Source organism: Chiloscyllium plagiosum, unplaced genomic scaffold, assembly GCF_037043375.1.
Source record: "Chiloscyllium plagiosum isolate Xiang-an unplaced genomic scaffold, Cpla_swu_hap1 HiC_scaffold_33, whole genome shotgun sequence".
NCBI classification, from domain to species: Eukaryota; Metazoa; Chordata; class Chondrichthyes; order Orectolobiformes; family Hemiscylliidae; genus Chiloscyllium; species Chiloscyllium plagiosum.
Genome location: NW_028270171.1, coordinates 19,222,239 through 19,245,848, shown reverse-complemented (window position 1 = coordinate 19,245,848; position 23,610 = coordinate 19,222,239). Strand labels below are relative to the sequence as shown.

Sequence of the window (23,610 nt, the reverse complement as noted above, 5' to 3'; positions counted from 1 at the left end):
GGGCCAATGAGGTTCAGGTCAATGTTGTGGTTAAGGAAGGGGGGATGGGGAGGAGGAAAAGAGGGGGAAAGAATTGAGGAAGGAAAGCTTACATTTTTGTGGTGTCTTTCATGGCAGTCAGAAATCTCAAAGTGCTTTGTAGCTAATGACTGGGGTGGCATGGTGGCGCAGTGGTTAGCACTGCTGCCTCACAGCGCCAGGGACCTGGGTTCGAATCTAGCCTCGGGCAACTGTCTGCATGGAGTTTGCGTATTCTCCCTGTGGGTTTCCTCCCACAATCCAAAGGTGTGCAGGTTAGGTGAATTGGCTGAGCTAAATTGCCCCATAGTGTTCAGGGATGTGCAGTTTAGGTGCATTGTTGGGGGTAAATGTAGGGTAAGGCTTTGGGTGGGTTACTCTTTGGAGGGTCAGTTGGACTTGTTGGGCACACTGTATCGATTTGATGATGATGAAGAAATTTGGTCACTGTTACAATGTGACAGTTAATTGATCTTCAACAATCTTTCAAAAGCAGTAATGTGATAATGTCTAGATAATGCATTTTTGATGGAAGGTAAAATGTTGGCCATAACATCATGGATAACTCTCTACTTCTTCAAAATAGTACAATAGGATCTCTTAAATCCCACGCTGGAATGATTTAATGTCTCATCCAAAAAGATGGCATTGCCTATAGTCAGTATCATTGCCTCAATGTGGCATTGCAGGTCAATCTTGATTTTAGGGTTCAAGGACTGAAGTGGCTTCAATTCAGAACAATCTGACTCGCAAGGTATTACTTCTTCTAAGATGTCTTGGGGTTTCTGAGGATCATGATGATAAGGACAGCTAATGAGTGAAATTACCTCAGTTGGTGTCACAGAGAAACATTCCATTTAGTCAAGTCTCAAACTGAAATTACTCAACTTAGCATGACCTTTGACCACAAACAAAATGAAGGCATGGTGAACTTTAAGCCAGTTACCCAGAAACGCAGACGGTGACACAGTTCCATTGCTCCGTGACACCATTACACTGATTCCAGTCTCTATAAAAGGGACTGAGAAGTCCACCACCTCCGATCGTTCTTCATTAATAGTCAATGAGCCAACAGCCATCTGTGCCTGCTTCCTTACCACCTAGAAATAGAAAAGAGTACTTTCATAAAGGTGAGCATTAGCTATGTCACCAGCCATTTATTCCCAGTAATCAGTCAATTGGTATAACCCAATGACATAATGTGGATAGATCGTACCAAGTGTTTATTCCCTTGAGTACAGGAATATTAAGAATCATAGGATCCCTTAAGTGTGGAAGCAGGCCATTCAGCCTATCGAGTCCACACCGCCCCTCCGATCAGTATCCTACCTAGGCCCACTCCCTTACCCTATCCTGGTAACCCTGCATTTCCCATTGCTAATCTACGTAGTCTACACATCCCTGAACATGATGGGCAATTTAGCACTGCCAATCTGCCTAACCTATACATCTTCTGTTTAAGAATTGAATGAGATGAGTTTTTTTTTAATGGAGGGATTACAGAAGATATTTCACACAGAAATAGGCCTCTCAGCCCTCCATCCCTCTTCTTCTCCATCTCTCTCACTATATACCTCAATGCCATATGCTTCAATCACTGCATCCAATAAAAGGTTCAGCAATTTCTGTTAACAATTTTCTCCTAAATTCTCTGCATCAATTTTATTGCTAAACCCCTTTGTGGAATTGTTGACAAGTTGTCTAAATGAGACAGAAAACAGAGTGGGCTGTTAAAAGAGTTGCCAATCTACTGTCGCCTGTTTCATATTGAGACCCGACTTCATTGTCAGGTATTGTCGAGATCAGGTAGGAGAGTTAGGTAGACTTTGCAGAAGAACAAGGAACCATACTGACTTATACAACAATTCTGCAGCACTCACCATTATATCTCCGGCCTCAGCTCAACAATTTATTGAATTTGAATTCAGATTGCTATAGCAAGACTTAAACTCATGGCCTTCGAGTTACATGACCCCTCCTCTTCAGTACACTTTCTAAATGCTAACAATTTGTTAGAACCGGCCTTATATATATTTTGTTTTGCTTCTTTCTCTCTTCCACCTTCCCAATATATCTTTTTGAAAGTTGAAAAGGTTCAGAAAAGATTTATAAGGATGCTTCCAGGGTTGGAGGATTTGAGCTATAGGGAGAGGTTGAATAAGCTGGGGCTGTTTTCTCTGGAGTGTTGGAGGCTGAGGGGTGACCTCGTTGAGATTTATAAAATCATGAGGGGCATGGATAGGATAAATAGACAAAGTCATTTCCCTAGGATGGGGGAGTCCAGAACTATGGGGCATAGGTTTAGAGTGAGAGGAGAAAGATATAAGAGACCTAAGGGAGAACGTTTTCACTCAGAGGGTGGTGCATGTATGGAATGAGCTACCAGAGGAAGTGGTGGAGGCGAGTACAATTGCAACATTTAAAAGGCATCTGGATGGGTATATGAATGGGAAGGGTTTGGAGGGATATGTACCAGATGTTGGCAGGTGGGACTAGATTGGGTTGGGATATCTGGTCAGCATGGACGAGTTGGACCAAAGGGTCTGTTTCTATGCTGTACATCTCTATGACTGTATGAGGAGCAAGCCTGCTCCACCATTCAACAAGATCACAGCTAATCTGGTTGGGGGCATCTCAACTTCACTTTCCTTCATCTATTAAAATTCTATCTAACTCTGCCTTGAATAAACTCAATGATCCCACCACCATTGCTTTCTGGGGAAGAAAACTCTTTATACCAGTTACTCTTTAAGAGAAAAGTTCTCCCCATTTCTGCCTTAAAAGGGAGACAGCTTATTCTGAAGCTATGTTTCCTTGTTCTAAAATAAAAATAAATTATTGCAGAGATTGAAATAAAAACAAGAAAGTGCTAGAAGAGCTCAGCAAGTCTGGTAGCATATGTAGAAAGAGAAACAGAGTTAATATTTTGAGTTTAATGGTCATCTTCAGCACCTAATTTTAGTCTTTCCCATAATAGGAAGTATCTTCTTGCTCTTCACCCTATCCAGTTCCTTCACGGATCTCATACATTACAATAAGATCACCTCTCACTCTTCCAAACTCCAATGGATGAGACCCAGTTGGTTCAACCTTTCTTCATAAAATAAGCTCTCCGTCCCAGGAATGAGTCAATCAGATTCTCTCTGAACTGCATCTGACACAATTTTATCTTTTGTTCAAATAAGGGAACCAAAATTGTGAACTGCATTCCAAATGTGAAGATGTTTAAATGGAGAGAGATTACCGAACTCAGTGGTTCAGGAGCATCTGGGTGGCCTAGTAAATGCATCATATTTTAATATGCAGGTTCAGCTCACAGATAGGAAGGCAAATGTAATGCTGTAGTTCAATGCAAAGGGATTGGAATATAAAACTAGAGGCATTTAGGATAGCAATTTTCTTTTCAAAAAGAGATATTTCCTTACCTTAGTCCCGTCAAGCAATTACAAGTTGTCTTTTTTTTAAGGAAGCAGTTCTGCATGCGTTGGACACTCATTAGATTGTTTCTAAATTTCATATCTCAAATACAGGGGCCGCATGGTGGCCTAGTGATTAGCACTACTGCCTTAAAATACCGGCGATTTGAATTTGATTCCAGCCTCGGGCAACTGTCTGTGCAGAGTTTGCATGTTCTCCCCGTGTCTGTGTGGGTTTCCTTTGGGTGCTCTGGTTTCCTCCCACAGTCCAAAGATGTGCAGGTTAGCTGGATTGGCTGTGGGAAATTACCCACTGTGTCCAGGGATGTGCAAACAAGGTGGATTAGCCAAATGTAGAGTTATGGGGATAGGGTAAGGAGACATGGCTGGGTGGGATGCTCTTCAGAGAGTCAGTGAGGACTTGATGGGCTGAATGTCCGGCTTCCACACTATAGAGATTCTACTATTCTAAAACCAACAACCTTAATTGGCATCTTTTGAGCCGGCATCCTACAACTCTGTGTGGGTTTCCTCTGAGTGTTTCAGTTTCCTCCCACAGTCTGAATGTGCAAATTAGGTGAGGTGGCCATGGGAAGTTGCTAATAGTGTTCAGAGATGTGTAGGTTAGATGCATTAGTCAGCAGAAATGTGGGGTAATAGGGTAGGGGAATAGGTCTGGATGGGTTACTATTCGGAGGGTCGGTGTGGACTTGGTCTGTTTCCACACTGTAAGGATTCTGTGAATTCGATGAATTAATCCAATTTAAGAGTATAACCTATCAAAAAGTGGTTTTGAACTAATAACATTGGGTTACTAACACAATGCCAAAACAACTAAATGTCTGCTGCAACGTGAACTCACAGAATCTCTTAGTGACGCACAACCAGAGGCGATTCCATTTTGCAACAACTAAAGAGAATTGACTTACTTCTCCAACCAGGCCATTCCATGTCCCGTTGATTTTCTTCCCATGTTTTCCATTTGTCACCAGATATAAATCATATGTAAACTTGACGTACTTTGCAATTTTCTTCAAAATGTCAATACAAAATCCTTTACAGCACCGCTTGATGTAGATTCCTCCTTCAGTCTCGTTGCTGGGAGCAATAAAAAGAACAAAATAAATGGGTTTTTTTTGTTATGAAGAGCTGACGAAGATTCTTCCAGTGATTGTTCTCGTCTCCTTACACTGTCTTCACAATTTATGGATTCAGAAGCTGCTCTCCACTGAATTATTCCCAGGTTTTCCACTATCGTAGCTTTTATGACCTTGGCTTTTGCAATTATTTCTCCATTTTTTAAAGTAATTTCTGCCTCTTGCCCAGGTCATTTACAGACCTTTCCAATAAAACGATCATTCTCTACAGCAACAACAAAGTTAACAGGTAATTTATTTGTCTATTCTAGCCACCATCTTTCAGATATTAGTGATGTGATGTGTGGCACGAAGACACTGGAGCAAACACATCTACTTAACAATCAGAAAAGGACTGTTGGCATGTTATTTATTTAAGTATTTGAAATGATTAACGTCTTGCTTGCCTGGACATTGAGAACAGTTCTCTTTGCTCCTCAAATAAACCATTTCCTTCTCAAGGGAATACATAACAGAATATATCTGCTCTAAGATCTTTGATTAACTCCTTGCACGGACTAACTCAGTGAAGGCAGTCAACAAGGCAGTCACTCCTACAGAAAGATTCATCAAGAATTCAGGTCACAAAATAGTGTTGGATAAAATTCAGGTCCTTTTGCTATTTTGGAACAGTTTGTGCATTGAGTAAATCAAATATTGTGAGGGACTTGCCTTGGAACTGCTATTGCTTTAACAGCAGAATATTCCTCCAAGTGCATTAAGGAGCATAAACAGGGCTTTCTTTCAGTGCTTTCATGGTGAAATTACCATAGTATACCAAAGGCATTTCTAACAAAATTGCTGCCTGTGGCAATTTTTATTTTTATTTTTATTTTTTGCTCTGTACTTTGCTTCTATGTAATTACTTTAACTTTACAATAAATTTCATTCTTAGTTTAAGCCTGAATATAATGTTATGACAGTGTGACATTTACCAATTTGCAGAATGGTTATAGAATCAGAAAAGTTCAGCCAGTAATGCATCATGCAGTAGTAATAGGGATAATTGACATGGTAGCCCAAACATATCATCTAGAACATGAAAAAGTCAGCCTAAACTTAAACAGAGATTGTGAATTAAAATGGTGAGCATACGACAACATTCTGTTTCTGTTCCATAATAATATTCCATTTTATCAATGGAAGGAAATAGAGTATTAAAAGTATTAGTTGGCAGAATGGGTGAACACAATGCAGTTACACAATTGCAGATTCAGGAGCCTTAGAAGAATTTAGTGGTGCAGTGGCTTTGTTACTGGTAATACATCAATCTGAGTCAATTATCCAGAAGTACAAGCTCAAATCTCATCATAGTAGTTAGAGAATTTAAATTCAGGCAATAAACAATTATTTGTTTAATAAAAGCTTTGATTACTATGTCGAGCGTGTGGTGCTGGAGATGCACAGCTGGTCAGGCAGCATCTGAGGAGCAGGAGAATCAACGTTTTGGGCATAAGCCCTTCATCAGGAATGATGACTATGTAACTACCTGTTTGTTTTTAAAAAAATAATTTGATGTCCTTCAGAGAAATTGATTTGCTATCATTCATAGGTTGAGCCTTTATGTGACTCCAAACCTTAGCAATGTGGATGGTAGGAGACGGTGGTATAATGGTATCATGGACAGAGGGATAAACAGAAATCATCCCCAAAAATGCAGTCCCTTTTACATTATGATGTCTAAATTGCATTTCTTTTAAAATTGGACAACTTTACTGGACTCAGAAAACAGCTGAGTCAAAAAGTGTGGTGCTGGAAAAGCACAGCAGGTCAGGCAGCATCCAAGGAGCAGGAGAATCAATGAATGTCCTGATGAAGGGCTTATGCCTGAAACGTTGACTCTCCTGCGCCTCAGATGCTGCCTGACCTGCTGTGCTTTTCCAGCGCCACACTTTTCAACTCTGACTCTCCAGTATCTGCAGTCCTCACTTTCTCCTAGTCTCAAAAAACAGCTGAGGTCAATCATATTTCCAGCAGCTGTGAACCCTTGGAATTGTAGATATATCCCTTATATAGAGGGCTTCAAGCTGAGCTGCCTCCCTCCAGCCAACCCTGGACAAAGGAAAATTTCAAAACCCATCATGTTAAAGTGGGCACTAATGTTTTTACAATCCCTTCTTCACTTTGCAATGGGTAACTCTGACTGGGGAAATAAAGCTACACTGTTGGTGTTACAACCTTCCAATTATCCCACCGAGATGGGCCCACAGCATCTGAAATGACTATCTTTATGACCGAGCTTGTTTAATTGCTTTAGGATACAATTCTATGATTCTAAGTCATTTGCTGTTTGACTTCCAAAGGGAGAGCAGGACTCCAGGCTGAGTTGGTTGATTAGATTAGATTCCCTACAGTGTGGAAACAGGCCCTTCGGCCCAACAAGTCCACACCAACCCTCCGAAGAGTAACCCACCCAGACCCATTTCCCTCTGACTAATGCACCTAACACTATGGGCCACTTAACATGGTCAATTTACCTGACCTGCATATTTTTGGACTGTGGGAGGAAACCAGAGCACCCAGAGGAAACCCACGCAGACATGGGGAGAATGTGCAAACGCCACATAGAGGCTGGAATCAAACCTGGGACCCTGGTGCTGTGAGGCAGCAGGACTAACCACTGAGCCACCATAGCCTACCTCAGATTGCCATCTCTTACCCCAAGTTGCTGGCTAGAAAGAAACCCACAAGTTGCCTTCAAGAAATAAAACTATTGGACCTGGTCACTGATCACCAATAACTACCATTGGACATTGACATCTGAGAAGTTGTAATTCATTTGAACTGATTGTTAATATCTCTGGATTTACTAAAGCATGTAATTTGTAGCAAAAACAGAAATTGCCAGAAAATCTCAGCAGGTCTGGCAGCAAGTGTGAAGAGAAATCAATGTTAATGTTTTGCATCCAGTGACCCTTCCTCAGGGTCTCCCATCTCCTGTCTGGTCCTGTCCTGCTTAATACTTACGGATGTGGTTGCAATAACAAAGCAATCTCCCCACCTTTTTAGTCTTTTGTTAACAAACCTATCTTTGATTGCATTTTAGGGTGACACGGTGACTCAGCGATTTGCACTACAGCCTCACAGCACCAGGGGACCTGGGTTCAAATCCAGACTCAGATGACTGTCTGCGAGGAGCTTGTACAGTCTCCCCAGGCTTGTGTGGGTTTCCTCTGGGTGTGCAGGTTTCCTCCCACAGTCCAAAGCTGTGCAGGCTAGGCGAATTGGCCATGCTAATTGCCCCCGTTGTGTCCAGAGGTGTGCTGGCTAGTCATGGCAAATGCATGGTTACAGGGATGAGATGGGTCTGGGTGGGATGTTTTTCAGAGAGTTGGTGTGGACTTGATGGGCTGAATGGCCTAATTCCACACTGTAGGGATTCTATGAAAGGTTTTTGCTATGGGCTTAAACTGGAATCCAAAAACCATGGTTTGGGAACATCCTTCAGCCTACCTTAATAAGAGATGGGATTAAGACAGAAAGGGGTAAATCAACAGTACCTCACTGTCTTGGACTTAAGAGAGGAAAAGCAATCATAACTAAAATTCACCATCATTCTCTCTTTGTCTGTGACAATGATATTGCAATTAGCCTATCAATTCAGAGGCCTTGGCAAATGCTCTGGGGACACAGGTTCAAATCTTACTGTGGCAGCTAATGGAATTTCAATTTAATTAATAAATCTGGAATATAAAACTATACTCAGTAACAGTGACCATGAAGCTATTCTCAATTGTTCTAAAAACCCCTCTGCTTTCCTTATCTGGTCTGGCCAAGATGTGACTTAAGACGTACAATAATGTGGTTGACTGTTAAATACCCTCTGAAGTGGCATAACAAGCCACTCAGTTCAAGGGCAAATATAGCCAGGTGATAAATGCTGGAAGTGCCAGCTACATCCACATCGCATGAAAGGGTTGAAAAACGTTGTAGGTAACTCTTGTTGACTCTTGAAAATGGCCTGGGAATCCATTCCGCTCAGGACAATAAACATTGGCCTTGCTGGTCAACTTTCCACAAATGAATACAGCCACCATATCCAATGTACTGGCAGCAGAAAGTTGGCCTTTCAATATCTAAGAGATAAATGGAAAACTAATTTTGGGAAACAGTTTGACCAGGTTTGACCAAACCTCTCTGTCAGGAAACTGGTGTAACTTTGGTCGTCCATGACAACCAATTTTACTTCCTATTGAACTCAATTTTGAGTCTGACATAAAAACAGTTTTTTACCCAATCCTCTGGGTTCCCATCCAGTGAGTTTTATTAAAATAATAATCAATATTTCAGTGACTGGTCAATTGATTGAATGAGATCCACATTTCCATTGTAAAAACTGTTGGCATTGATTCATTCAAAACCAAAATTGCAGATTTATACAATGAAAACCATTAAAAAGAAGACCATTTGGCCCATCATGTTTGCACTGGCATTCCATGTGAGCAACTCACTTAATGTCATTCTCTAGTCTTATTCGTGTGACCCTGTAAATTGTGTCTTTTCAAACATAACTAACATCCATCTACGTATTGATTAAATCTGCCTCTACCTCACATTCCTGATGAAGCACTTATGCCCAAAACATTGACTGTCTTGCTCCTCGGATGCTGCCTGACCTGCAGTACTTTTCCAGCCCACTTTTCGACTCTGAGCTCCAGCATTTACAGTCCTCACTTTCTCCTCCACCTCACCTGTCAGGCAGTGCGTTCCAGACTGTAAATATTGACTGTGGGAAAAGTATTTTTCTCTTGTCACATTTGCTACCTTTGCTAATTTCCTTAAATCTGTGCCTGTTTGTATGTGAATGGGAACAATATCCCAAGGTGTCTACTCTATCCAGGTCCAGATTCAGTCTCTTTCAGAAAATAATATTTTACATTGAGACAATGCGGTAAGTTTGTGCAGAGTGAGGAGGATTGGACAAAACTAGGCCTCAATGGTTTCAACAGGTCTACATGTCTGAGTCTCTAGTTGACAAATTGATTGTCATGATTACTGAACGTCTCCATTGTCATTGCATTACTTGACGATACAGTACTGGGAAAGTCAAAGGCAAACTGGATGGTCAGTGGTCTTTCTTCCTCTTGTTTGTAAGGCAGCTCTGTTGCTGAAGCAGTCTCTGTGCCGTATGGGTTTTTTAAGTGGCTGCAGTTGTTCCCTGCTCCTGGAGGGCAGAAGCTTCTCCAATCTGTTTGCATTTCATGGGTGTGATGCAACTATCTGCAGGATTAATAGATCTGACAAAAAAATTAGGACGACCAGAGGTACAAGGCTCTCATTTGCACAGATAATCTTCCTTGGCTGCAAGGAGATAAGGGATTCTAGGAGACACTTCATGGAACAGCTAATGAGAAATTTAATTGCATTCCATATTCCTTGATTTAATGCAGATTGTGTAAGTGCTTCTTTTCTTTGATAATTTCATCACATAACAGTATAAGAGAGATGAGCTGGAGTAGTCTATTCAGCCCTTTGAGCCGACTCCACCATTCAAGATCTCAATTCAAGCTTTCCATACTCTTTCTATCTCCCTAAATTGTCTTCGTATCCAAGAATCTATCAACCTCTGTTTTGTAATACTTGATGCCCTAGCTAGAGGAGAAAATTCCTCTAGCTAGGGCATCCTCTAGCTAGAAGTAGCCCATTCAGCCCATTGGGTCTGCTCTGCCATTTAATGAGAACTTGGTTAATATGATAATCCTCAACTCCACCTCCTGCCTAGATTCTATTTGAGTAAGGAATCTCTCTCAAGGAGAATCAGGGCCCAGACAGCCAAAGGAATATATGCCAAACATACCTTTGGCACCAAGGTAGAATGGCTACTCATTATACTGCCTATCAACACTGCCTCAGTCTCCACAATTGTTAAAGTCAGGCCTCCACCCGGCTGTTCTGCCCCATTAGTGAACCATCATTGTAAAAGTAAAATGCATCAAAGTTGCCCAAACTTACATGGCTTTAACTTGCTTCCGGCAGGGCACTGTGTTTCTCATGCACGTTCCACTCAGTGAGTCGACATCCTCCACGATGACAAATGGCGCTTCCTCCAGCGTGACGATGCTCAAGTGGTCATCCTCCTCCTCCGACTCTGAGAACAAGTAGTACCGGGGCCAAACGTGGTACTTCATGGTCAACCTCTTTGCTTCCCATTTCCCGACCTGGAGAGAAGCAAACATGGACTGATGAGCAAAACAACAGGCAAATAAGCAGCACCCAAGTGAGGGCACATGGTAAATGGTGGTCACCAGAATCACCGGCTGGTCAGTTGAGTCTCATATGGTGTTCCCAATGAGACTCATTCTTTGGCTAGACCTGTAATTGTGCAGTTTGAAATTACAGTTTTGTATATTATTCATCCAGTAATTTAACAACATTACCATGCCCTGAGCCATTAATGGTCAGAGAATCATGCCAGATGTGGCATTGCAGGAAAAGATGTCCCACTGGGATATAGCACATTCAGAATCCTGTCGCATTTGTGTCATTTTGAGGCTCAGAATCATAGAATCTCTACAGTGTGGAAGCAGGCTATTTGGCCCATTAAGTATGCACTGACCCTTCAAAGAACATTTCACCCAAGCCCACCACCACCCACAAAACCCAACCCTATTCCCGTAACACTGCATTTCCCATGGCTAACCCACACATCCTTGGACACCAATGGGAAATTTAGCATGGCCAGTCCACCTAACCTACACATCTTTGGACTTTGGGAGGAAACCAGAGCACCCGGTAGAAACGTAGGCAGACATGGGGAGAAGGTGCAAACTCCTCACAGACTGCTTCCCAAGGCTGGAATCCAACCTGGATCTCTGGGGCCATGAGGAGGCAGTGCTGGCCTCTGAACCACTGGGCCACCCTGTCGCATTTGGCATGTCACATGAAACTTTCCGTGGTACATTAATGAAAATATGTTAAAGGAAGGTCCATCTGAACTCTGATTGACCCACAGCTTTGCAGCAGAAAGAAAATTGTTGTAAAGACTCAGCAGGTCAGACAGCATGAGGGAAGGTGAGACTTTCAGTTTTTTACCAGAACTGGCAGTCACTGCAAACATTTGGAAGACGTTTATTTGTACAGAGGGTGAGAAACCTATAAATGTCAATAGTATTAGACAGGGTAAATGCAGGAATGATGTTCTTAAGGCCCAGGGAGCCCAAAACCAGGGGTCACTGTCTAAGGATGTAGGGTAGGCCATTGAGGACTGAGATGAGGAGAAATTTCTTCACCCAAAGTCATAGAATCGTAGAGTTGTACAGCATGGAAACAGATCCTTCAGTCCAACTTGACAATGACAATCAGATATCCTAAATTAATCTAGTCCCATTTGACAGCCTTTGGCCCATATCCCTCTAAATCTTTCCTATTCATATACTCATCCAGGTGCCTTTTAAATATTGCAATTGTACTAGCTTCCACCACTTCCTCTGGCAACTCATTCCATACATGCACCACCCTCTGCATGAAAAATGCCCCTCAGGTCCTTTTTTAAATCCTATCCCTTTCACTTAAAACTATGCTCTCTATTCCTGATGAAGAACTTATGCCCAAAATGTTGATTCTCCTGCTCCTCGGATGCTGCCTGATCTGCTGTGCTTTTCCAGCACCACACTCTTGGCCCTATGCCCTCTAGTACTAGACTCCCCCATCTTGGGAAAAAGACTTTATTATATAAACCTCTATAAGATAACCTCTCAGTCTCTAAAACTGCAGGGAAATAAGCCCCAGCCTATTTAGCCTCCCCTAAAACTCAAACCCTCCAACCCTGGCAACATCCTGCTAAATCTTTTTTGCACCCTTTCAAATTTAACAACGAGTTTCCTCTATTATGCAGGTCAGAATTGAATGCAGTTTTCCAAAGGTGGCCTAACTAATGTCCTGTACAGCCACAATATGATCACCCAACTCCTATACTCAATGCACTGACCAATAAGGCATGCGTACCAAATGTCTTCTTCACCATCCTGTCTACCTGCGATTCCACTTTCAAGGAATTATGAACCTGCACAAACCTGTTGCTTTGTTCAGCAGCACTCCCCAGGACCTTACCATTTTAAGTGTAGAAGTCCTATCCTGGTTTGCCTTTCCAAAATGAAACACCTTACATTTATCTAAATTAAATTCCATCTGCCACTGACTCTGTGGAATTATCTGCCACAAGAAACAGTTGAGGCCAAAACGTTGAATATTTTTGAGAAGGAGTTAGATATAGTCCTTAGGGCTGGAGGGATCAAAGGATATGAAATGAAAGTGGGAACAGGGGACTGGGTTAGATGATCAGCCACAGTCATACTGAATGGAAAATTTGGCTCAAACGGATGAACGGTCTATTCCTGCTATTATTTTCTATGTTTCTATGTTAAAATCACACAGGATGCTTTAAGACACATGGCCATTGAAAAAAATTAGGCCGGGCAAGAAACAAAAACAAAATTATATGAAGAAGTATTTGGAAAGGGATTAATGTAGACAGCTCCAGCTGAAGAGGCAGTAATAGAACAGAGTCGAGAGAGTGGTGCTGGAAAAGCACAGCAGGTCAGGCAGCATCCAAGGAGCAGGAAAATCGACATTTCGGACAAAAGCCCTTCAAGCCGGAAATGTTGATTTTCCTGCTCCTCAGATGCTGCTTCATCTGCTGTACTTTTCCAGCACCACACTCTCGACTCTGATCTCCAGCATCTGCAGACCTCACTTTTGCCCAGTAATAGAACAGGTACAGTGGGCTGAATGGCCTCTCCTTGGACTTATTTGAGTTTTGATTGTAATGCCTCAAAGTGAGTGTGAGCTGCCAAAAAGAACAACAGTTCTGCACACAATACATTTCCATTAAAAAGTGTAATTTAATCCATATTTGTTGCACTGGTTGAGGGATCAATGCTGAATAGACATCCTCTCCCACCCTTGCAATTTGAAAATTGCCATAATATCTTTATTATATATCTGGACAGGTAAACAGAACCTCAAATTAGTATCACAACTGACTTAGAGGATTGTAGAGAGTCAAGTTATGAGGATAGCATGCATAAGTGTGACTTCCATTCTTTTTGAGTTTAGAAGATTGAAGGGTGACCTGATGGAGGTGGACCAGAAACGTTCACCGGTTTGACATCTCTCTGCAGATGCGTTGCATGTGGAAACCATCATTCAGAAAACAACTCATATATATGGCTGTTTAAAAGTCTCACACAAGGTCTTTATACATCAGCACAGATCTGAGTCAGTTAGTTATTGACTAACGAGCTGTCAAGCTCACCCATTTAGATGAGTATTTAACAGATTGGCATTTGGGAAGTTGTAAAGGTTCTCGTTAATTTATCTTACGTCTGCATTGTGTATGGAGATGATGCAACTAATCATCTCAATGATCAGTATCTTATTTAATAAACACTCCAACCCACAATAAAGTCTTGTTTCTATTCTGGAAATGCTTCCAAAAAATAACCACTTGATTAAAACAATCAACCTGGCGGCATTTAATTGGCATGAAATGTTATTGCAGCTACCCACTCTGAATGTGCTGGTGTTTAGAAGGATAAAAAGCAATTTAAAGGGTCTTCACGGGGTGGCTGTGATGAGGTCATTTTCACTGGTGGGAGAATCTAGATCTAGGGGTCATTGTTTAAAAATTAGACGCTGTTCATTTTAAACAAAGTTCAGGAGAATTTTAAAAATTCTCCTTAACTTTGTTTAAAATGAACGGCATCTAATTTTTAAACAATGAAGCTTTGGAATTCTCTTCCTCAAAAGTGAGTGAAAGCAGAGTCTTTGAATACAATTTTAGGCAAAGGCAATAGATTCTGGCTATGCAAAGGGGTGAAATGTTATCTGGCAGAGACAGGAGTTATAGAATCATACAGACAGAAACAGACCCTTCAGTTCAACCAGTCCATGCCGAACATAACCCCAAATCAAACTAGACCCCAGCTGCCTGCTCCTGGCCCATATCCCGCCAAACCTTTCCAATTCATGTACTTATCCAGATACCTATTAAATATTGTGATGATACCCACATCTACCACTTCTTCAGGAAGTTCATTCCACGTGTGAAGCACCTTCTGTGTAAAACATTTGCCCCGTGTGAAGTAATCAGATCAGATGTGATCTTATTGAATGGGTGGGGTAGGTATGAGGGGTCGAATGGTCTACTTATGAACCTTATAACGTGGTGAAGGTGGCAGGGGAGGGAGTGCAGTTTAAGGTATGCACAGTCCAAGATTTTATAAATAGAGGTATAGAGTACAAACAGGAAAGCTATGGTGAGTCTCTATGAAACTTTGGTCTGGCCTTAACTGGAATATCATGTCCAATTCTGGGCACCACAATTTGGGAAGAATGTGACTGTGTTTGAGAGATGACAGAAAAGATTTACGAGGATCATACTGGGTCTGAGAGATTTCAGTTACATGGATACTTTGGCAAAGCCAGGAACTGTGCTTCTAAAGAACAGAAGGTTGAGACAAGATTTGGCAAGATTTGATATTATCATGAGGAAAGTGGATAGATTGGAGAAATAGAAACTGTTCTGATTGGCAGCAGAGTCTAAAATCAGATAGCACTGGCTCGAAGTGCTTGACAAAAGAAGGAGAGACATTTATTTTTTGCAGTGAGTGGTTAGGATCTGGAATGTGTCATCTGGGAATGTGGAAGAGGAAGATTCAGCCATGGCTTTTAAGACGAATTGGGTGATTACCCAAGGAGAAAAGATTCTCAGAGCCATGGGCAAGTGAGATGAGATGAGGTGCTCTTGCAGAGAGCTTGGAGCAGATACGCCAGATCAAAAGTCTTCCTTTTGTGCTCTATTCAAACTATGGCACTGTGTTGCTGTGGCACGTGGATGCCAAACTAAAAGTCAACATGAAACAAACCGGGCTGGAAATATTATCATAAAATCCATATAGTGTGGAAGCAGTCCATTCAGTCCATCAAGTCCACCCTCCAAAGAGTACCCCACCTAGATCCATAATTCCCGTTGCTAATCCACCTAACCTGATCATCCCTGAACACTATGGGCAATTTCCCATGGCCAATCCTCCTAAATTGCACATCTTTGGACTGTGGGAGGAAACCGCAGCACCCTAAGGAAACCCACACAGACACAGGGAGAATATGCAACTTCACACAGACAGTCACCCAAGGGTGAAATCAAACCCAGGTCCCTTGCGCTCTGAGGCAGCAGTGCTAACTACTGAGCGACTGTACCACACTGTTAGCACTGTTTCTCATTCAATAGACACATTGCCGGAACTTGCTGATTTTATTTCAAGCTGACGTGAGGTGAAGTGACTAAATATTCAGTTAAAATGATGGGTTCACTGGAGGATTGCAAGTGGAAAGCTGCATTAGTTTCGGGTGATGCTGACAGGAAGAGCAGGAGGGATTATACAACAATCATGAAGATTTTCAATTATAACTATGGATAGGGTCATTCCTCAGCAACTTGTATTTGCTGTTAGTGGCTAAGCTGGTGGGTGCATAGGATAGACTGGACAAATTGTGCACTTTTGCTGCATTATTATGTCAAAGAATTTCACACAACACAAATGCATGCAGTAAATATTCCTTGCAAAGAAAGCCCCCTGAACGTCTTTACCTTCTCCCAAACTCGCTCTTTGTTGAGTAAGATAATAACTAATTTGGGATGCATCTGGTACCCGTCTTCACTGAAGGAAAGGTTTCTTCCCTCGAAGCTTACATTCATAAGGTATCTGCAAAAAATAGAAGAGAAGCTGGAGATTAATGTCGAGAATGCGGAGTTGCCTCTGTTTATTGTCAGTCATCACTAGGTGCTTAACAAAGCACTACAATTAGAAGCTCTGAAAAGAAACCATTACTCAATAGAGAAACCTGTGGGTTGGTTCTTCTTAAGGTTTATACTTGCAGTTAGCATTCACTGCCTGACTGTGTGATGCTATTTTCAGGGCATTCAAGAGCCAACTGTATTCAGTAATCTCCAAATCGACATGCTCAAATGTGCAAGGTTGAATATGCATCAATTATTATAGCACCTGCCTTTAGTGGCACCATAGGTTAGACAGTGGCCTGCCACACACAACTAAAACTTGCATTTGTATTGCGTCTGGGATGTAGAATATAAACAATCGGGAGGCGTTTTGCAGAGGAGTAGTCAGACAGAGAAATTGACACTGGACAAAGGGAGGAGGCGTTGCGAGATGTGGTCAAAAGATGGTCAGAAAAGTGGATTATAAGGAAGATTTTAAAAGGATGAGAGGGAAGTGGAGAGGCAAAGAGATTTACTGAGAGAATTACAAGGTAATGTTATGCATAACTTGCCAACCTGGAAAATTCACACATGATGACAATCTCCACATAGTTAAAAGCTCAAAATTAATAAAAGGAGGCCTGTGATTCTAGTCCCTCCACTCCACCTTTACAGGGGCTACGCTCAATTGCACATTAGTCCATGCTTAAGGAGCAGAGCACGACAATATAATCCATTTTCTGTGACAGGGTCAAAAGGCTTCATCCTTTTCAATGATACTTGAGACTCAAAACATAGAATGCAGAAAGGCACAAGCTTCCAGTAACCATAACTGCAGCTATTCCCAAAACTTTCCATCTTTTGAATTATGGAGAAATCGAAATTACACCAAATTGTAATCTGGGGATATAGTTTAAAAATTATACTGAGTGCTGTGCAGATACAGAAATGAGCATCAAGAGAACATGATCCAGGAGTTATATTAAACAGCAGGTAAAAAGAACAAATCAATGTGTTCAACAGTGGCCCTACACCATCTGAACTCGTATCACAAGTTTGATTTTCCAAATATTGCTACTTGTGCTATGCACTGAAGAACGTATCTGTAAATAAATTTCCTGTAGTTGATGGAATATTCAAATATTGCCTCCTCATATAAAATAATTAAACCCTAACAAATGGCAGATACACTGAGGAAGATTATAGTGCTGGAATATAGTGCTGAAACAATTACAGAACAACAGGAATAGGAATAGGTCATTCAGTCCATCAAGCCTACCCCATCATTCCCGATCTTCACTGGTCAAACACTTTAATACCTTTAACCCATCCCGTTACTACAACCCTGTACAATAGAAACACAGAAACAGGAGTAGGCCATTCAGCCCATTGAAGGAACAAATGTCTCAGAAAGAAAGCAAACATTATTTCTTTATATCCTTACAGATATGACCAGATTGCAGTCAACTTGGGAAAGGAATCGAGTGAATCATCCCATTTCAAGAAATTAGGTGATTCCCTGACAAATGACCAAGTTGTTCCCTGTGTTGAAGGGTTTGACTTTCATGGGATACAAGTTAGGACTGAGAAAGGTTGAAAGGGAGACTCACACAGAATTTTCCTGCCTCATAATTTACAGTGACAGAGAAAGACTTGTATTCAAAATTATGTTTTCCACAGATTTTGAATGTACCTAATACTTTCCAGTCAACACGAAATGTAACAGGCAATTGGCACTTACAAAGCTTTCACAGATAGTAAAATTATTGTCTCCTGTTAACCAGTCGATTGAGGGATAAAAAATCATCAGGACACAGGTCTAACTCTCCTGCAATTGTAGAATGGGATCTGTACAGCCCACCTGAGAAGGCAGAAGATTTAATGTTTCATTCAAGTGGCTGCTACCTCTAACAGTGTAGTACTCCCTCAGTGCAGCAGTCAGTGTGTCAGCCTGGATTTTGTCCTCAGATTCTGGTTTGAGGTTAGAAGCCCCCAACTTTCTGATTCAGTTGAGAATGCACTGAGCCACCATTAATGTCCATGTAATACACAGCACTTTTGACATGGAAAAGTGCTCCCAAAGTACAAAGCTGTGGACGGAGAAATTATGGAAGTTCCATGAAGCAGTCATTGCCACTGAGAATCTCCTTGGGGTATCTTTTGACTTCATCAATGGAATGAGCTAGGTTTGGGCACACAGCCAATCTCCAACCTATCTGAACTTATGCCCAATGAAGACTGGAGAGTAAACTCACATATCTGACCTGAATCCAACCCAACCCATTCTCCCGGAGTGATTCAGGTTACAATTTACTACTACAAGTTCTGTTCTCTTGTGTCTCTGTGCAGAGTGTGGCTCAGTGGCTCAGTGGTTAGCTCCGCTGCCTTGCAGCACTAGGGACCTGGGTTCGATTCCAGCCTCAGGTAACTGTCTGCGTGAGTTTGCACATTCTCCCTGTGTCTGTGTGGGTTTCCTCCGGGTGCTCCCATTTCCTTCCACAGTCCAAAGATGTGCGGGTCAGGTGAATTGGCCATGCTAAATTGCCCATAGTCACAGGTGCATTAGTAGGCAGTAGGCGAATGGGTCTGGATGGGTTACTCTCTGGAGTGTTGGTGTGAACTTGTTGGAATCTAATCTACCTCTGGGCCAGAAACTCAGAGTTCAATACCTGGTTCAGGACTTCATAGCTATGGAACACACTTCATAACACAGCCAAAAAGATTTCTTATCAATCTGTAAATCCTTTGGCTGGCTGTAAGTGCAGGAGATTTCTTTGTCATCCAGAAATGTGTGGTAGTCACAGCACAACAGCGTCCCTATGTTAGTAAGCATCACCTTCATTCTAAGGGACTACCACACACATATTCCATTTCACTCCAGGGGTCTGAAAAGAGGTAGACAGCAAAATCACTGATGTGTTGGTTATAATAAAACTCATTTGATTCAGGGAAGGTTCCTTTAAATCAGAAAATTGCTGATGTAACTCCTCATTCAAAAATGGAGGGATGTAAAGTAGGATGCAGGCCAGTAAACCTAACATCCGTCACAGCTAAAATGTTAGAAGCTATTATTAAAGGCATTATGGCAGAGAACTTGAAAAAATTCAAGGTAATCAGGCAGATTCAACATTATTTTGTCAAAGGGAAATCATGTTTGACTAATTTATTGGAGTTCTTCGAAGAATTAACTTGTGATGTAGACAAAGGGGAACTAGTGGACTTTTTAAAAAACTCATTCATGGGATGAGGATATTGCTGGCTAGGTCAGCACTCATTGCCCAGAGGGCAGTTAAGAGTCAACCACATTGCTGTGGGTCTGGTGTCACATGTAGTCCAGATCAGGTAAGGATGGCAGCTTCCTTCCCTAAAGGACATTAGTGAACTAGATGGGTTGTTCCTGACAGTCTACAATGGATTCATTAGACTCTTAATTCCAGATATTTATTGAATTCAAATTCCGCCATCTGCCATGGCAGGATTAGAACATTACTTGGGTCTCTGGATTAACAGTCCAGCAATAACATCAAGGCCATCACCTCCCCTTATTGTATTTAGATTTCCAGAAGGCATTTGATAAGGTGCTAGGTAAAGGTTATTGTGGAAAGTAAGAACTCATGGTGTTGGGATAATATGGCTAAGGGAAGTAGACTGACAGGATGTCATGGGTGCTGGGACCTCAACTCTTTACAATGTATATCAATTACTTGGATGAAGGGATCAAAGGTATGGTGACTAAATTTGCTGATGACACAAAATAGATAGAAAAGTGAGTTGGGAAGAGGGCATCAGCAGCCTACAAATGCATATAGGTAGGTTAAGTGAGTGGCAAGGATTGAGCAAATGAGTGCGATGGGAAAGTGTGTGAAATTGTCTATTTTGACAGAATTGATAAATAAGGTGGTTTAGCATTCTTGCCTTCATTGCTCAGACCTTTAAGTACAGAAATTGGGACGTTATGTTGAGATTGTACAGGATGTTGGTGAGGCCCCTTCTGACATACTGGTTGCCCTGTTATAGCAAGGATATTAAGCTAGAGAGGGTTCAGAAAAGATTTTCCAGGAAGTTGCTGAGTATGGAGAGTTTGGGTTATAAGGAGACATTGGATAGGCGGGAACATTTTTCACTGGAGTGTCTAGAGGTTTATAAAATCATGAGGAGTATAGATAAGGTGAGTGACAGGTGTCTTTTCCCTAAGGTGGTGGATTTCAAGACTAGGGGGCATATTTTTAAGGTGAGAGGAGAATGATTTAAAAAAGACATGCATGGCAATTGTTTTACGCAGAGTGGTTTATGTGTGGAATGAACTTCCAGAAAAATATGTTGGATGCAACTAAAGTTACAACATTTAAAAGACATTTGGATAAGTACATGAATAAGGAATGTTTGAAGGGAAATGGACCAGTGCAGGCAGGTGGAACTAGTTTAGTTTGGGATTATGGTTGGAATGGACTGGTTGGACCAAAGGGTCTGTTTCCGTGCTGTATGACTCTATGACTATATGTTATGTCCTTTTGTCAGCTTATGGACACAATATAAATGAATTTCTGGGCATGAGGTTCTGTATCCAATTTGCATGATTACGGGAATATTGATATACCAGTCACTGCTTTTGGAGTAAAGAAATGTCTTATGGTATGCTTAAAGATCCTTGCAGCAATCTGGACACTTCCTTTAGCACAATGGAATCTGAATTGCTTACCAACAGATCCCATAAGAAAAGTTTGTCTCCAAAGAGAATCATCAGATGCAGTTTGATGTGTTTTCAGAAGGAGGTAGAGTTGAGGTCGGGGTAAGGAAAGGAACTGGATTGCATTTACATAGCACTGAGGGAGGGAGGTACAGTTCAAGCTATACAGGCCAGAGGGTTGTTGTAGACATTGATGTTACTGCAAGTTATAGTGAAGAAGGGTAACTTTAACTGAGTATGGAGCAAGGAGATGGCAATTCAGCTCATTGGAGATGACTTAGGGAAGAAACATTGAGATTAATCAAGATGAGGTAAGGAGCAGAAGTTTGAGATTCTTGAGGTTGGACTAGACAGGAGAGATTGAGTTTATTAGGAATTAGATAAAAATAGGGTGTTGTTGCTCTTGGGATGGGGTAAGGGGGAGGCACTGAGGTTATTAAGAATGAAAGTTTTGGGTTATAGAGGATGGGGTAGGAATGAGGGGTCGAATTATATAGAAAAGAAATGGCAAAATGTGACTGATTCATCAGACTGGATACTCATTGAATCAATTGGTTCTGGTGTGAACCTAAAACATCTTAAGAGGCAGTCCAAGTGAAATTTGTTATTTTTAATCATTTTCTGATCTGTGATTCACAAATTAACAACTGACAGGCTTAAATTTCAAAATGCAGAGAGCCCTTTCTTTTCTCCCTCCAGACAAAGCAAATGCAGTTAGCAATAAAATTACTGATATATTCTAATTAAATCTTTATTTTTAAATTCCCTGGCATCAAAGACTTCGCATGCTGACTCAGACCCGCACATATCATGGTGACATCACATGTTTTAGTTGGCCAAATATTTACCTGTGTGGCTGACCGAGGCAGAACATGTTATTCCCTTGGGAATTCTGCACTGACAGAGATTTATATCCCCACTTGAAGCAAATAATTACTTACAAGGCAGTCTCTACCTAACCTCCAAATCGGTAGGAAAAATAAAGCTCATTAGCTTCAACTAATCTATCTACTTCAGGTAATAGCTTTTCTTCTTTTAGACACAGTTAGGTACAGGTCAATATTTAGTAATTTACATCTCTAGAGATCTTATTGTCAGCTTTTTTTTTTGGTGGTATTATTTTGATGGTGACAGTACTTGTTTAAGCCAATGCCAATGCTAAATCAGCAGACAATAAAACATGCATCAAATTTTCCAGCACTAACATTCCAAAAAGTGGCAAACAAGAGTTACGGTGGCTGCAGTTCTAACATCATCCATAAGAAGGTTTTTGCCACTGTTTCCCTGTTATTTACTATCTATGCTACTTAACTCTGTGATCTGCCTGTCTTGCTCACAAGGCAAAGCTTTTCACTGTGCCTCGGTACATGTGACAATAAATTCAATTCAATTCAATTCAATTCAATTCAATTCAATTCAATTCCATTCAATTCAATTCATTAGAAAGGATGATTTAGAGGTGCCAGTGTTGGGCTGGGGTGGACAAAGTTAAAAATCACACAACATCAGGTTATAGTCCAACAGGTTTATTTGGAAGCACTTTCAGAGCATTGCTGATGAACCACCTGATGAAGGAGCAGTGCTCCTAAAGCTAGTGCTTCCAAATAAACCTGTTGGACTATAATCAGGTGTTGTGTGATTTTTAAGAAAGGATGAAGTAAAGTTTGTTCTGCTTTAATAATGAACATCACACACTTAGCAGAAAGAACTCAGATGCTTATCTCTGAATGACAGCACAGATCCCATGAGTGATGAAGAGTATGCTTCCAAATGAGGTGAGTATTGTTCCACCCAACAGAGAATAAAACTGTTGCTTCCGCTGGGAAAATGACGCTGTTAATCCTGGTAGAAAACAGCTCTGTTATTCCCAGTGAAGAAAGCAGTTGCTCCCAATAGGGAAGAGCAGAGTTACACTACTGGGAAAGAGCAATATCACGCCCAAAGGAGAACAACTGTCAGCTACAAGGAGTTCAGTTTGTTTTAGTAACACTCAGTGGGTCTGACTCCAACTTTGGAGAGAAAACAGAGTGAACATTTTGAGTCTAGATCCTTCTTCAGCACCTTGGAAAATGCAGTATTCATGCTGATGATAGGCTGGGGAGGAGTGATAGATAGATGGAGACCAGAAAGAGAGGGAAAAAAAGTACCTTGCAAAAGGCAGGCACAGCTTACTTTAGTGCTGTCGTTCATGAATATTGATTAAGTGTAGTGTATCTGCAGTGAATTTATCTCAATCTTATATAATGTCAATTATATTGCTGCATCAAAAACTGGGTAAATTCATGAAGGAAGATTGTAAACTCATACAAAATGTATTCATTTTTCCATGACAACACTATGTATCACATCCCTGCATAGCAACAGTAAGTTCCAATTTTATTTTTCATTCATTGCTGAGATGAAATTTGTCTTGATTTCAAATCCTCCAACTGAAGAGGATACATTTTGACATTCTTCAGTAGTATACAATGAATGATAACAAATCAGAAACCCGTTTTACATTTTGCCTGATTTTTACTTCACTTGACGTCGAGAGGTAGTTTCTGGAAAATCTTGAGATGACAAAGGCCTGGCTCATTTCTGAAACCACTTTTGCAAGAGTGAAACCACTTTCAACCAATATTCAGCTCCTAA

At 41.2% G+C, this 23,610-nt stretch overlaps 1 protein-coding gene across 1 annotated transcript in view; it reads right to left on the bottom strand.

Moving 5' to 3' along the window:
- LOC122542272 (glutamate receptor ionotropic, NMDA 2B-like) overlaps positions 1-23,610 on the bottom strand; it is a 397,331-nt gene that overhangs the window by 47,142 nt on the left and 326,579 nt on the right. Inside the window, exons 5-8 of the mRNA XM_043679844.2 lie at positions 16,161-16,275; positions 10,523-10,728; positions 4,364-4,532; positions 965-1,118 (exon numbers count right to left, since the gene is read on the bottom strand). Of these exons, the coding sequence (XP_043535779.1) occupies positions 965-1,118; positions 4,364-4,532; positions 10,523-10,728; positions 16,161-16,275 (644 nt within the window). The remainder of the gene's footprint in view (positions 1-964; positions 1,119-4,363; positions 4,533-10,522; positions 10,729-16,160; positions 16,276-23,610) is intronic.